This window comes from Cebus imitator, unplaced genomic scaffold, assembly GCF_001604975.1.
Source record: "Cebus imitator isolate Cc_AM_T3 unplaced genomic scaffold, Cebus_imitator-1.0 Scaffold181, whole genome shotgun sequence".
Classification (NCBI taxonomy): Eukaryota; Metazoa; Chordata; class Mammalia; order Primates; family Cebidae; genus Cebus; species Cebus imitator.
In genome coordinates this window covers 2,680,806-2,692,703 of record NW_016107496.1, presented here as the reverse complement: position 1 = coordinate 2,692,703, position 11,898 = coordinate 2,680,806, and the positions used below count along the sequence as shown (strand labels likewise).

The following is an 11,898-nucleotide window of genomic DNA, read 5'->3' as shown; positions in this document are numbered from 1 at the left end:
AACATATAGTTAGATTTTATTTCCTAATTCAACCTGACAGTCTTTGCCATTTAACTAAAATGCCCAGTTTGTTTACATTTATTATGATTACTGATCCATACAGATTGATTTCTACCATCTTGCTTTGGGCTGTTTGTCCCACGTTTCTTCTCCTTTCTTGTCTTCTTTTGGACTGACTCGTGTTTTACTGGATACAGAATTCTAGGTGCTTGACTGTGCACAAAGATAAAGGGAAAAGTAGAGGGCCCTTTTGTTCTCTTACATTTGTCACCTCCAGAAGTAGAGTTCGAGTTTATGAAAAACCATGGTTCATATTTGGGATCCTTCACCTAGCACAATGCTCAGTACATAGTTAATTCCTAGAAATTCCACTTATTTTTTTACTTATCTTTGACTGCAACTAGAAAGATGTGGCCTTTTCATTTTTCCTTTAAAAAAATTTATTGGTAGGGGCCCGGTGTGGTGGCTTGTGCCTGTAATCCTAGTATTTTGGGAGGCTGAGGTAGGTGGATCACGAGGCCAGGAGATCGAGAGCATCCTGGCTAACACTGTGAAACCCCATCTGTACTAAAAATACAAAAAAATTGGCCGGGCGCGGTGGCTCAAGCCTGTAATCCCAGCACTCTGGGAGGCCGAGGCAGGTGGATCACGAGGTCAAGAGATTGAGACCATCCTGGTCAACACAGTGAAACCCCGTCTCTACTAAAACTACAAAAAATTAGCTAGGCATGGTGGCGCGTGCCTGTAATCCCAGCTACTCAGGAGGCTGAGGCAGAAGAATTGCCTGAACCCAGGAGGCGGAGGTTGCGGTGAGCCGAGATCGCGCCATTGCACTCCAGCCTGGGTAACATGAGTGAAACTCCGTCTCAAAAAAAAAAAAAAAAAAATTAGCCGGGCTTGGTGGCATGCACCTGTAGTCCCAGCTACTTGGGAGGCTGAGGCAGGAGAATTGTTTGAACCCAGGAGGCAGAGGTTGTAGTGAGCTATTGTGCCACTGCACTCCAGCCTGGCTGACAGAGCAAAACTCCATCTCAAAAAAAATTTTTTTTAAATAAATAAATAAATTTATTGGTGGGAAGTCTAAGGCAGTTTTTAAATTGTTTTGTAAACTTAGCCTATGTTACTTGCAGGTTTTCTGAATTAAGAAAAAGAATTGGCAAGCCTTTTCCCCAGATGTGGCATTAAATTCTAAGAGCTGTCAGTTGGGCAAAAATGCTTTGATGCTCAGTTTTCCAAAATGAATTATTAAATCACCATACCTACATTCCTCACTAAATTTCCTCTTGTCTACTTGATCTTTCACTTATGGAATGGTACAATATTAAGGTACCACTTATAAACTTCTAAAAAAATACGATTCACCGTGCCTGCCTGTAATCCCACCTACTTGGGAGGCTGAGGTGGGAGGATCGCTTGAGCCCAGGAGTTCTGAACTATAGTGTGCTATGCTGATCGGGTGTCTGCACTAAGTTCAGCATCAATATGGTGACCTCCCGGGAGCGGGGGACCATCAGGTTGCCTAAGGAGGGGTGAACTGGCCCAGGTCAGAAATGGAGCAAGTCAAAACTCCTGTGCTGATCAGTAGTGGGATCACGCCTGTGAAGTGCCACTGCATCTCACTCCAGCCTGGGCAACATAGCCAGACCGTGTCTCTAAAAAAAACTACAATCCAGCATGCATTACTTATGGATCCATGTAAATATGAAAACATGGACTGGGCTGGGTGTGGTGGCTCATGCCTCTAATCCCAGCACTTTGGGAATCCAAGGTGGGCGGATTGCTTGCGCTCACTAGTTCAAGGCCAGCCTGGGCAACATGGCGAGACCCTGTCTCAAAAACAAAAAAAAAAAGGAAAAAGTTATTTTGTTGTTAGAGCTGTGTAAATCAGTGTAAAATTTCTGTGATTTTAAAATGGAGGGCTGCCATCTAGTGGACACACTTAAATACAACCTTTAAACTCTCACAGTAATAGTTTATGACGCAATGAAATAAAGCTTTTCAGACTCTTCCACACAACATGTAAGAGAGAAGGTATACTCTGATAGTTAACAACTTTGGAGTTTATGAGATCTAGGTATGAACCCTAGTTTTCTTATTTACTGTGTAACCTTGGGCAATGTTACGCTGCATCCTGCACTGCAGAGGGGTTTAATGACCTAAAATGTAACGGTGGGGGATAAGGAAAGACACAGACACAGACAGAGAGATATAAAAAGCTGGGCTAGGTGGTCCGAGAGGTCAGGATGTCAGTCTCTTCAAACCTGACCTGTCTCTGTGTACTTTTATATGTTCACAAAGCACATAGCAGGGGGTGGGTACAGTTACTTAGAACAACCTGTAGTTATTATTCTCATACTTCAGTTAACATACAAAAGCTAAAAACTACCTTGCAGCAAGGTCAGTGAAAGCTGGTTATCTCTTTCTAGGCCCATTTGTTCTCTCTGAGACACACACATCCTCCTATTATGGTTTCACTTCCCTGAAGCTCACCCAAAGTTCACAACAGCCTTGCTGCTGCCCCCACAGAGGGAGTGGGCTACTCTGGCTCCCTACACAACACTTCAAACCTGTCTGTACCTTAGTGAGTTTGAACACAGACCTTCATTGATTTAACACAGACAGTTCCCAACTTAAAATGGTTCAACATACAATTTTTTGACTTTATGATGGTGTAAAAACGATACTCATTCATTAGAAACCATGCTTCAAATTTTGATCTTTTCCTGGGTGAGTGACATTCACTCTAATACTCTGGCAATGCTGGGCGTGGAAGCCGGCCACAGCTCCCAGCAGCCATGTGATCATGAGGGTTAATGACTGTACTCTATGGTGTAGTGTTGCCAGATGATTTACCTGCAGGTTAATCTAAGCATTCAGGCTAAGCTATGTTTGCTAGGTTAGGTGTACTAAATGCATTTTCAACTTACAATACTTTCAACTTACCATGGGTTTATGGTGATATAACTCCATCATTAACATAGAAGAGTCTGGGCATGGTGGCTCCCACCTGTAATCCCAGCACTTTGGGAGGCCAAGGAGGGTGGATCACCTGAGGTCAGGAGTTCAGAAACAGCCAGACTAACAAGGTGAAATCCTGTCTCTACTAAAAATACAAAAATTAGCTGGGTGTGGTGGCACGTGCCTGTAATCCCAGCTACTCTGGAGGCTGAGGCAGGAGAACTGCTTGAACCTGGAGGCAGACGTTGCAGTGAGCCAAGATCACGCCATTGCACTCCAGCCTGGGCAATAATAGGGAAACTCTATCTCAAAAAAAAAGTAGAGGAACATCTGCATTATGAGGCACTCCAGTGGACTAGACTAGACTGTGGGGATAGTTTCCCAGACTGTGGGAGATAGGAGAGCACAAAATTAGACAGTCTCCTCCTAGAGTTTAATAAGGGTATGTGTTAGGGGCATTTGGGAGGGACTACTATGAATATTTTAGAGGCAGTTAGAAATTGGGTTTAAATCTTAGATCCCTTATTAATCCTCATATAACCTTAGGCAAATACCAGTCTCAAGGATGACATTAAGACCTAAGTTCAACAAGATCTGTAACACTGCTTTGTTCATCACCCTTCTCCTAGTAATACTTGGCATATAAAAGGCCTTCAATAAATATCTGCTGAATGAATGAATGACATCACCTTAGCATTACCTGAACACATTTCCTGGTGCATAATAAGCACTCAATAAAGTTTAGATATTAAGGAAATTACATGACTATGTATATTATGTATATAGGGAAACTTGGACTTAAAACAAGTTGATTTAGAGTGACACATAATTTATCAGTTAAAAATTGCTATAGACACTTGCTAAAGGGAGCAAACTGATGCATGTAACCCTATCAGTATTGAAGGCCAGGCGTGGTGCTTACACCTGTAATCCTAGCCAAGGATCTTCTGTGATACCACGCCTGTAATCAGAGGCCAAGGCGGTGGATCACTTGAGGTCAGAAGTTCAAGACCAGCCTGGCCAACATGGAGAAACCCAGTCTCTACTAAAAATACAAAAATTAGCCAGGCATGGTTGTGCACGTCTGTAATCCCAGCTACTTGGGAGGCTGAGACAGGAGAATCGCTTGAACCTAGGAGGCAGAGGTTGCAGTGAACCAAGACCACACCACTGCACTCCAGCCTGGGTGACAGAGTGAGACTCTGTCTCAAAATATATATATATATATGAAAAAGATCTTAACTATGCAATGGCAGACAGATATGGTCTCTAATGCCTACATATGTCTGCTACAAAGAAATTTACACCAATAAAGGGAGACAATTATCAGAATCTATCTCTCAAAAGTAGGAGAAGGGGGTGGCTGGATCATTTGAGGCCAGGAGTTTGAGACTAGCTTGGCCAACATGGAGAAACTTCATCTCTACTAAAAACTACAAAAATTAGCTGGGTTCAGTGGTGCACACCTGTAACCCCAGCTACTCAGGAATCACTTAGGCCTGGGAGGTAGAGGTTGTAGTGAGCCGAGATTATGCCACTGCATTCCAGTCTGGGCAACAGAGACACTGTCTCCAAAGAAAAAAAAAGTGGGAGGAGGGGCATTAAATAGCCTTAAATCTCCTTCAAATGAATGTCCCTCAAAAATTCCTGCCAAATTCTCCCTAGAATAGCCTTCTGAATTCTACTACCTTGAGGTATGTGTTCCTTCACTTTTACCGTAAAACAAAGAGTATTTATTAAAAACAGGCCAGTTGAGGTGGCTCATACCTGTAATCCCAGCACTTTGGGATGCTGAGGTAGGCAGACCACTTGAGGTCAGGAGTTTGAGATCAACCTGGCCAATATGGTGAAACCCTGTCTCTACTAAAAATACAACAATTAGCTGGGCATGGTGACGCATGCCTGTAATCCCAACTACTTGGGAGGCTGAGGCAGAATTGCTTGAACCCAGGAAGCAGAGGTTGCAATGACCCAAGATTGTGCCACTGCACACCAGCCTGGGCAACAGAGCAAGACTCTGTCTCAAAACAACAACAAAACACCCTACTTTGTACAACAGAGTATATCATGTAATGATCATTATGATTAGGTTCTGGTGTACTTTGTAAAGCTATGACATTTTTTTGTTTTACTATAACTTGTGATTTTTCCTTTAAATTAGCTGTCAAGCCCCTAGTCAAATTTCACTCACTCTTTATCAATTTTATAGCATCTTTTCAGGGAATCTGAACTGCCATCATGACAACTGATTATACAATTCCAAGCCATAATACACGTTTGTTGTTGTTGTTTTTTGTTTTTGAGACATGGTCCTGCTGTCACCTAGGCTGGTGTGCAGTTGTGCAGTCACAGTTCATGGCAGCCTTGACTTCCTGGGCTTAAGCTATCCTCCTATCTCAGCTTCCTGAGTAGCTGGGACTACAGGTTCATGCCACATTGCCCAGCTAATTTTTGCATTTTTTGTAGAGGCAGGGTTTCACCATGGTGCCTAGGCTGGTCTTGAACTTCTGGCCACAAGCAATCCCAATGCCTCAGCCTTCCAAAGTGCTGGGACTACAGGTATGAGCCACCTGCCTGGCCTAATACACATTTTTATATCCCTCCTGTGTCCCCATATTTTAACTGGAGAAGAATGCAGATTTAACCTAGTAATTGCAATATAATAATTGCTGAATGAAGCCGGGCGCCGTGGCTCCTGCCTGTAATCCCAGCACTTTGGGAGGCTGAGGTGAGTGGATCACCTGAGGTCAGGAGTTCGAGACTAGCCTGGCCAACATAGTAAAACCCCATCTCTAATAAAAATACAAAAAATTAGGCGGGCGTGGTGGCAAGCACTTGTAATCCCAGCTACTAGGGAAGCTTAGGCAGGAGAATTGCTTGACCCTGGGAGGTGGAGGTTGCAGTGAGCTGAGATTGCACCACTACACTTCCAGCCTGGGCAACAAAAGTGAAACTCCCATCTCAAAAAAAAAGGGGGGTGGGTGGGCACAGTGCCTCACGTCTGTATCCCCGCACTTTGGGAGGACGAGGTGGGTGAATCACAAGGTCAGGAGTTTAAGACCAGCCTAGCTAACGTGGTAAAACTGCATGTCTACTAAAAATACAAAAATTAGCTGGTCATGGTGGTGCATGCCTGTAATCCCAGCTACATGGGAGGCTGAGGCAGGAGAATCGTTTGAGCTCGGGAGGTTGCAGTGAGCCGAGATTGCACCATTGCACTCCAGCCTGGGTGACAGAGTGGGACTCCATCTCAAAAAATAATAATTGCTGAATGATTAAACAAATATAGTAAGAATTCCAAAGAGCTAAAAAATGCCCATTCTTCCTGCTGTTAAATATTAAAGAAATATCTTGAGAGATCAAAGATGGCTGATTACCAGCAGCTCAGGTTTGTAGCTCCCAGTGAAAGCACAGAGAATGAAAGGATGCCACACTTTCAGACGAGTTTTTGTTGCGCATGGACCAGGAGATTCCCAGTGGAGGCGCCCCATGGGTCGCCAGCGCGACTCTTGTGGCCGGCGCAGCGGTTTTGCCAGCGCCCCGGCGCAGGGGTTCTCAATGCAGAGTAAAGTGAGACTGGGTCCCCTTTTGGTCGACGGTTGGAGCTTTGGGAAGGCAGAGTCGTCCATTCAGCTGACTGAAAAAGGGACTCAAGAGTGAAGCCAGACTGGAGATTCCCTGTCAGAAAAGCACCAAGAATCTTAACGTTGCTGTTTTGGCCGGTGCAGTGGGTTGCTGAGATTTCGGCGCTGGGAATCAACAAGTTGGACGTCCACTCAGAGACCTATATTGAAAGTCGGTAATTACAAAGATGACAGGTGGATACATTTACAATGACGGGAAGAAACCAGCGTAAAAAGGCTGAGAATATTCAAAATCAGAATGCCTCTCCCTCTACAGGGGATCACAGTTCCTCATCAACAAGGGAACGAGGCCTGATAGAGAATGAGTGCGTTCCATTAACAGATTTAGGCTTCAGAAGGTGGATAATAAGAAACTTCTGTGAGTTAAAAGAACATGTTCTAGCCCAATGTAAATAAACTAAGAACCTTGAAAAAAGGTTTGACGAAATCCTAACAAGAATAGACAATTGAGAGAGGAATATAAGCGAATTAATGGAACTGAAGAATACAATATGAGAACTCTGCGAAGTGTGCACAGGGTTTAACATTCGAATTGATCAAGCAGAGGTCAAAGACCAACTTAGTGAAATGAAACGAGAAGACAAGATTAGAGAAGAAAAAGTAAAAAGGAATGAGCGAAGTCTCCAAGAAATATGGGACTATGTGAAAAGACCTAATTTACGTTTGATAGGTGTACCTGAATGTCATGAAGGGAATGAATCCAAGCTGGAAAATATTCTTCAGGAAAACTTTCCTAACCTAGTAAGGCAGGACAATACTCAACTCCAGGTAATACAGAGAACACCACAAAGGTATTCCTCAAGAAGAGCAACCCCAAGACACATAATCGTTAGATTCACCAGGGTTGAAATAAAGGAGAAAATTCTAAGGGCAGCTAAAGAGAAAGGTCAGGTTACCCATAAAGGGAAGCCTATCAGACTCACAGCAGATCTCTCAGCAGAAACCCTACAAACTAGAAGAGAGTGGGGATCAATATTCGATATCCTCAAAGAAAAGAATTTTCAACCCAGAATCTCATATCCAGCCAAACTAAGCTTCATAAATGAAGGAAAAATAATTTTTCACGAACAAGCAAGCACTCAAGAGATTTCATCACCACCAGGCCTGCTTTACAAGAGCTTCTGAAAGAAGCACTACACATAGAAAGGAACAACCAGTTATCAGTCATCCCAAAAACTTACTAAAAGGTAAAGAGTATCTTCATAATGAAGAATCTATATCAACTAATGGGCAAAATAGCCAACTAGCATTAAATGACAATATTAAACTCACAAATATCAATATTAATCCTAAATTTAAATGGATTAAACGCCCAAAGACACAGACACGCAAATTGAATAAAAAGTCAAAACCTATCAGCACGCTGTATCCAGATCCATCTCATAAGCAAGGACACACAAAGACTCAAAACAAAAGGTTGGAAAAGACTCACAAATCAAATGGAGAGTGAAAAAAAACAAAAAACAGGAGTTGTAACTTTCGTCTCTGACCAAATAGACTTTAATAGCAACAAAGACTAAAAAAAAAACAAAGGACATTACATAATGGTAAAAGGATCAATGTAACAACAGGAGTCAATGATCATAAATATATATGCACCCAATATAGGAGCGCCCAGATACATAAGACAAGTTCTTAATGACTTATAAAGAGACTTGGACTCCCGCACAATAATAGCGGGAGACTTTGACACCACATTTTTAATATTTGACGGATCAACGAGATAGAAAATTAACAGGGACAGTTATGATTTGAACTCAGACCTGGAACAAGTAAACTCAGTGAATATTTATAGAATTCTTCACCCCAGGTCCACAGAACATACATTTTTTTTCAGTATCACACTACACCTATTTTGAAAGTGACCAAATAAATGGAAGTAAATCAGTCTTCAGCATTTGCATAGCATTTCACAGATTTAAATGAAATATTGGTTGGCTGTTATTTTCTTCCCTTATTCCTTCCTGTCTCTGCTGTTAAGTACAATTATCGGCATAAAAGAGGTTTTTAATACCTATTTTTAGATTGCATTTCAGCCTGGGCAATAGAGCAAGACTTCTGTTCTCTCTCCCCCTTTCTCTTTCACTAAAAAAAAAAAAAAGAAAAAGAAAAAGAAATATATGTCCTAGATGTGTTTGTGGACAATAATCTATTTCCATCAATTAACATATAAATGAGTAAATCAACTTACGTAAAATAGTAAGTTGAACTAAGGAAATAATTTGATTGATCTTTTGCATTTTTGAAGTCTAATTTCATGTCTGGACTATAGTCATCTTAAAATGTGATAATCCCCACAGTGGATTCCAATTAGAAAAACATCCAGGAAAATAATTTGTTATGCATTTATGCAACCATTAATGATTTGCCCTGGCCTGTTTCATACAGCTAGAGTAAGTAACTGGGTCTAGTGAGCAACACCCCAGAAGTCTGAAGGCAGAGGAGTTTACAAGTATTTGCAGATGTCCTGCTGTTACGGCACTAAGAGCTAGGCTACCTCTGTTGCAGTCAAGCATGGTGTTTACCCAATAATATATTTACTGTTGAAACACTCTTGACAACCCAGTGACCTCACATCTCCTCATATTCTTAGGTCTAATGGGCCACCAGTTTGAGATTCTGGCTTTACACAAGGCAGTAAGTGATAAAGTAATCCCCCTGGTGATCAAACTTTTTTTTTCTTTTCATAAAGTGCTGCCAAGTCAACAGAGTCCCATTTTAAAAGACCCCTTTAATGAGAAATTTCATCAGGAGGGGCAAACACAAATTTATCAGTTAAGTGAAGATTTCTACATAGCATTAGGATAATTAACAGCATGGCCACCAGCACAAGATTATCATTCATATACCAAGCATTATATTTTACATTCAGCAGACTATCAAATGTCCTTTAATTTCACAGATGACAATATGATACATACTGTGTAAGAAGCACACAATAGTTTTGCAGTACAACTTCAAACTGTATACAAATTGGAATACAGATGTTAAACACTAGTGTACCAACAGTATTTTTGAATTTTAGATAAAATGCATACAAAATTTACAATGCAAATATTAGCTAATCTGAAAACTTTACTTCCCATAATATAAAAATGATACTTTTGAGGTGCAAATTTTACTAAACTATATAAACATTTAAAATAATCATTAAAAACTCAACATTAGAATTTATAAAGATTAGCTATAAAAATATATTGGCAGTCACTTTTCTTATAAAGGTACCATTCACTACATTACAAAGTAGTCTTTAACATAAAACTGCCCTAATAACCATATTATTATAGAATCTGATAAACCCTACATTAAATTGATTATAAAATTGTCTTGGAAAAACTTTGGTATGCATCTTCAGAAGGTTTTTAAAAAATAATATTTTAAGGGCCTGTAAACATTCCATTCTATTAAAGCACAGCAGAATAAGTAATGGCTATTCAACTGCATACAGAATATAGAATCAAAAAAAAACAATTTATTATATATTTGTAGAAAATCACCATTACCAGAGTGAGCAAAAATACCAATTATTTAAAAGTATCAAACTTTTAAACAGTTCTCTTTCCATTCTGATAAAAAATGTTATAAAATTACCACACTCCATTCATGTACCTTAGATGCCTTTTAGGATAAAACCTCAAAAATAATTAACCCAGTCTCAAAAATCCATTCAAGTCCAATAAACAGTCTTCAAAAAACCCACTTAAAAGACTTGACATGAGAACAAGTATACATAATCAGAACACATAATTTATATATTTAGTAATGTACTATGTTTTCTCTTACTTTTGTAAATTAGTATTGGCAGAAATAAAATACACATGCATGCACGCACGCGTGTGCACCCACACACACACATATATAACTAAAAAAGGTAAATTTCAGCAAACAGAAATGCAAACCCGTAGGGTAAATTAATTTATTTTTAAAAATTTAGTTTATCAAATTTCATCTTCTCTGCCATTTTGGATTGGCAACTATTGGTTATTTAGAAAATTTAGACTGCTGAAAGTTCATTTCTTGCTTCTTGAATATGTTTAATTTCTACAAAGCTTCCAGTTGTGCCCATAGCTTCCTTGAAGTCATTTTCCACTTTCTCCTCTGCTACTAGATATCGTGCATAAGATAGTTATCCTTGAGTTGGAAAAGCCTAAATAAAAAACTTCACTTTTGACCTTTAATTTATAAAACTCCACTAAGAAATCCATTTAATTTTTATGGAAGTCCACAAAAATATTTTCTTTCTTAAGAATCAAACACTTTTATTGGAATAAAGATCCTTCAAAGTTTTTAACTCTTCTATTAGAGTTTTATTTTGATTTTCCAGGACTGCAACTCGGTTTTCCAGGCATTTCACATATTCTTTCTTCTTTCTGCGACATTCTCGAGCAGCTTCTCTAAATATGAGCATTTAAAAAACAATGTTAGAAAAACCTTCACCTTCTTTATATGGTAAATGGTCTTCAGTAATTCTCCCTGGTCACCTTTTTTTCTTCATCATTTAAAAACTTAAATTATCATCTACACATAGGGAATATACAGATCTTAAGTGTAGAATTCAGTCAGTTTTGGCAATTGTGTACACCTGTATAACCCACACCTCTGTCAAGACAAAAAAGAATGTAGTTCCGGGCAGAAAGCTCCCCGCTGCCCCTTCCTGGTCAGTCCCCTTCCAAGCAACTATCGTTTTGATTTTTATCACCAGAGATTAGTTTTTTCCTATTCTAGAGCCTCATGTAAGTGTCATACACTTACATGTGTCCCTTCACTCAGCACATCACTGAGGTTCATCCACGTTGCTGCATGGTGGTTTGTTCCTTTATGTTGCTGGGCATATTCCACTGCAGAAAATTTAGACTGCTGATAAACAAATGAATGTAACCACCATTTGTTTATCCAGTCTCTTGGGCTGTTTCTAGTATTAGCTGTATAGGCACTTTTTTTTTGGAGACAGGTTTCATTTCTCTTAAATACCAAAGAGTGAAATTATAGGTCCTCTGGTTAACTTGTGACACATACTTTCTGTTATTCGAGTTCAAATTACAAACAATGCTTGAGCAAATAGTTCTGTGCATGTCGTGGAACATCTATCTGAAGTCACATGTAAGTTATAGATGCATATAGTAATAGGAAGTATTAGCTGAGTGTGGTGGCTCGTGCCTATAATCTCAGCACTTTGAGAGGGTGAGGCAGGCGGATCACCTGAGGTCAGGAACTCGAGACCAGTCTGGCCAACATGGCGAAACCCCGTCTCTACTAAAAGTACAAAAATAAAAATTAAAAATAAAGGAAAAAAAAG

At 40.0% G+C, this 11,898-nt stretch overlaps 1 protein-coding gene across 3 annotated transcripts in view; it reads right to left on the bottom strand.

Moving 5' to 3' along the window:
• Positions 1 to 9,313: 9,313 nt before the first annotated feature.
• ATF1 (activating transcription factor 1) overlaps positions 9,314 to 11,898 on the bottom strand; it is a 45,745-nt gene continuing 43,160 nt past the window's right edge. For all 3 annotated transcript variants that reach the window (XM_017545842.2, XM_017545845.2, XM_017545846.2), the window contains one exon: positions 9,314 to 10,996. In XM_017545842.2, coding sequence (XP_017401331.1) covers positions 10,852 to 10,996 — 145 coding nt within the window. In that variant the 3' untranslated portion in view covers positions 9,314 to 10,851. The remainder of the gene's footprint in view (positions 10,997 to 11,898) is intronic.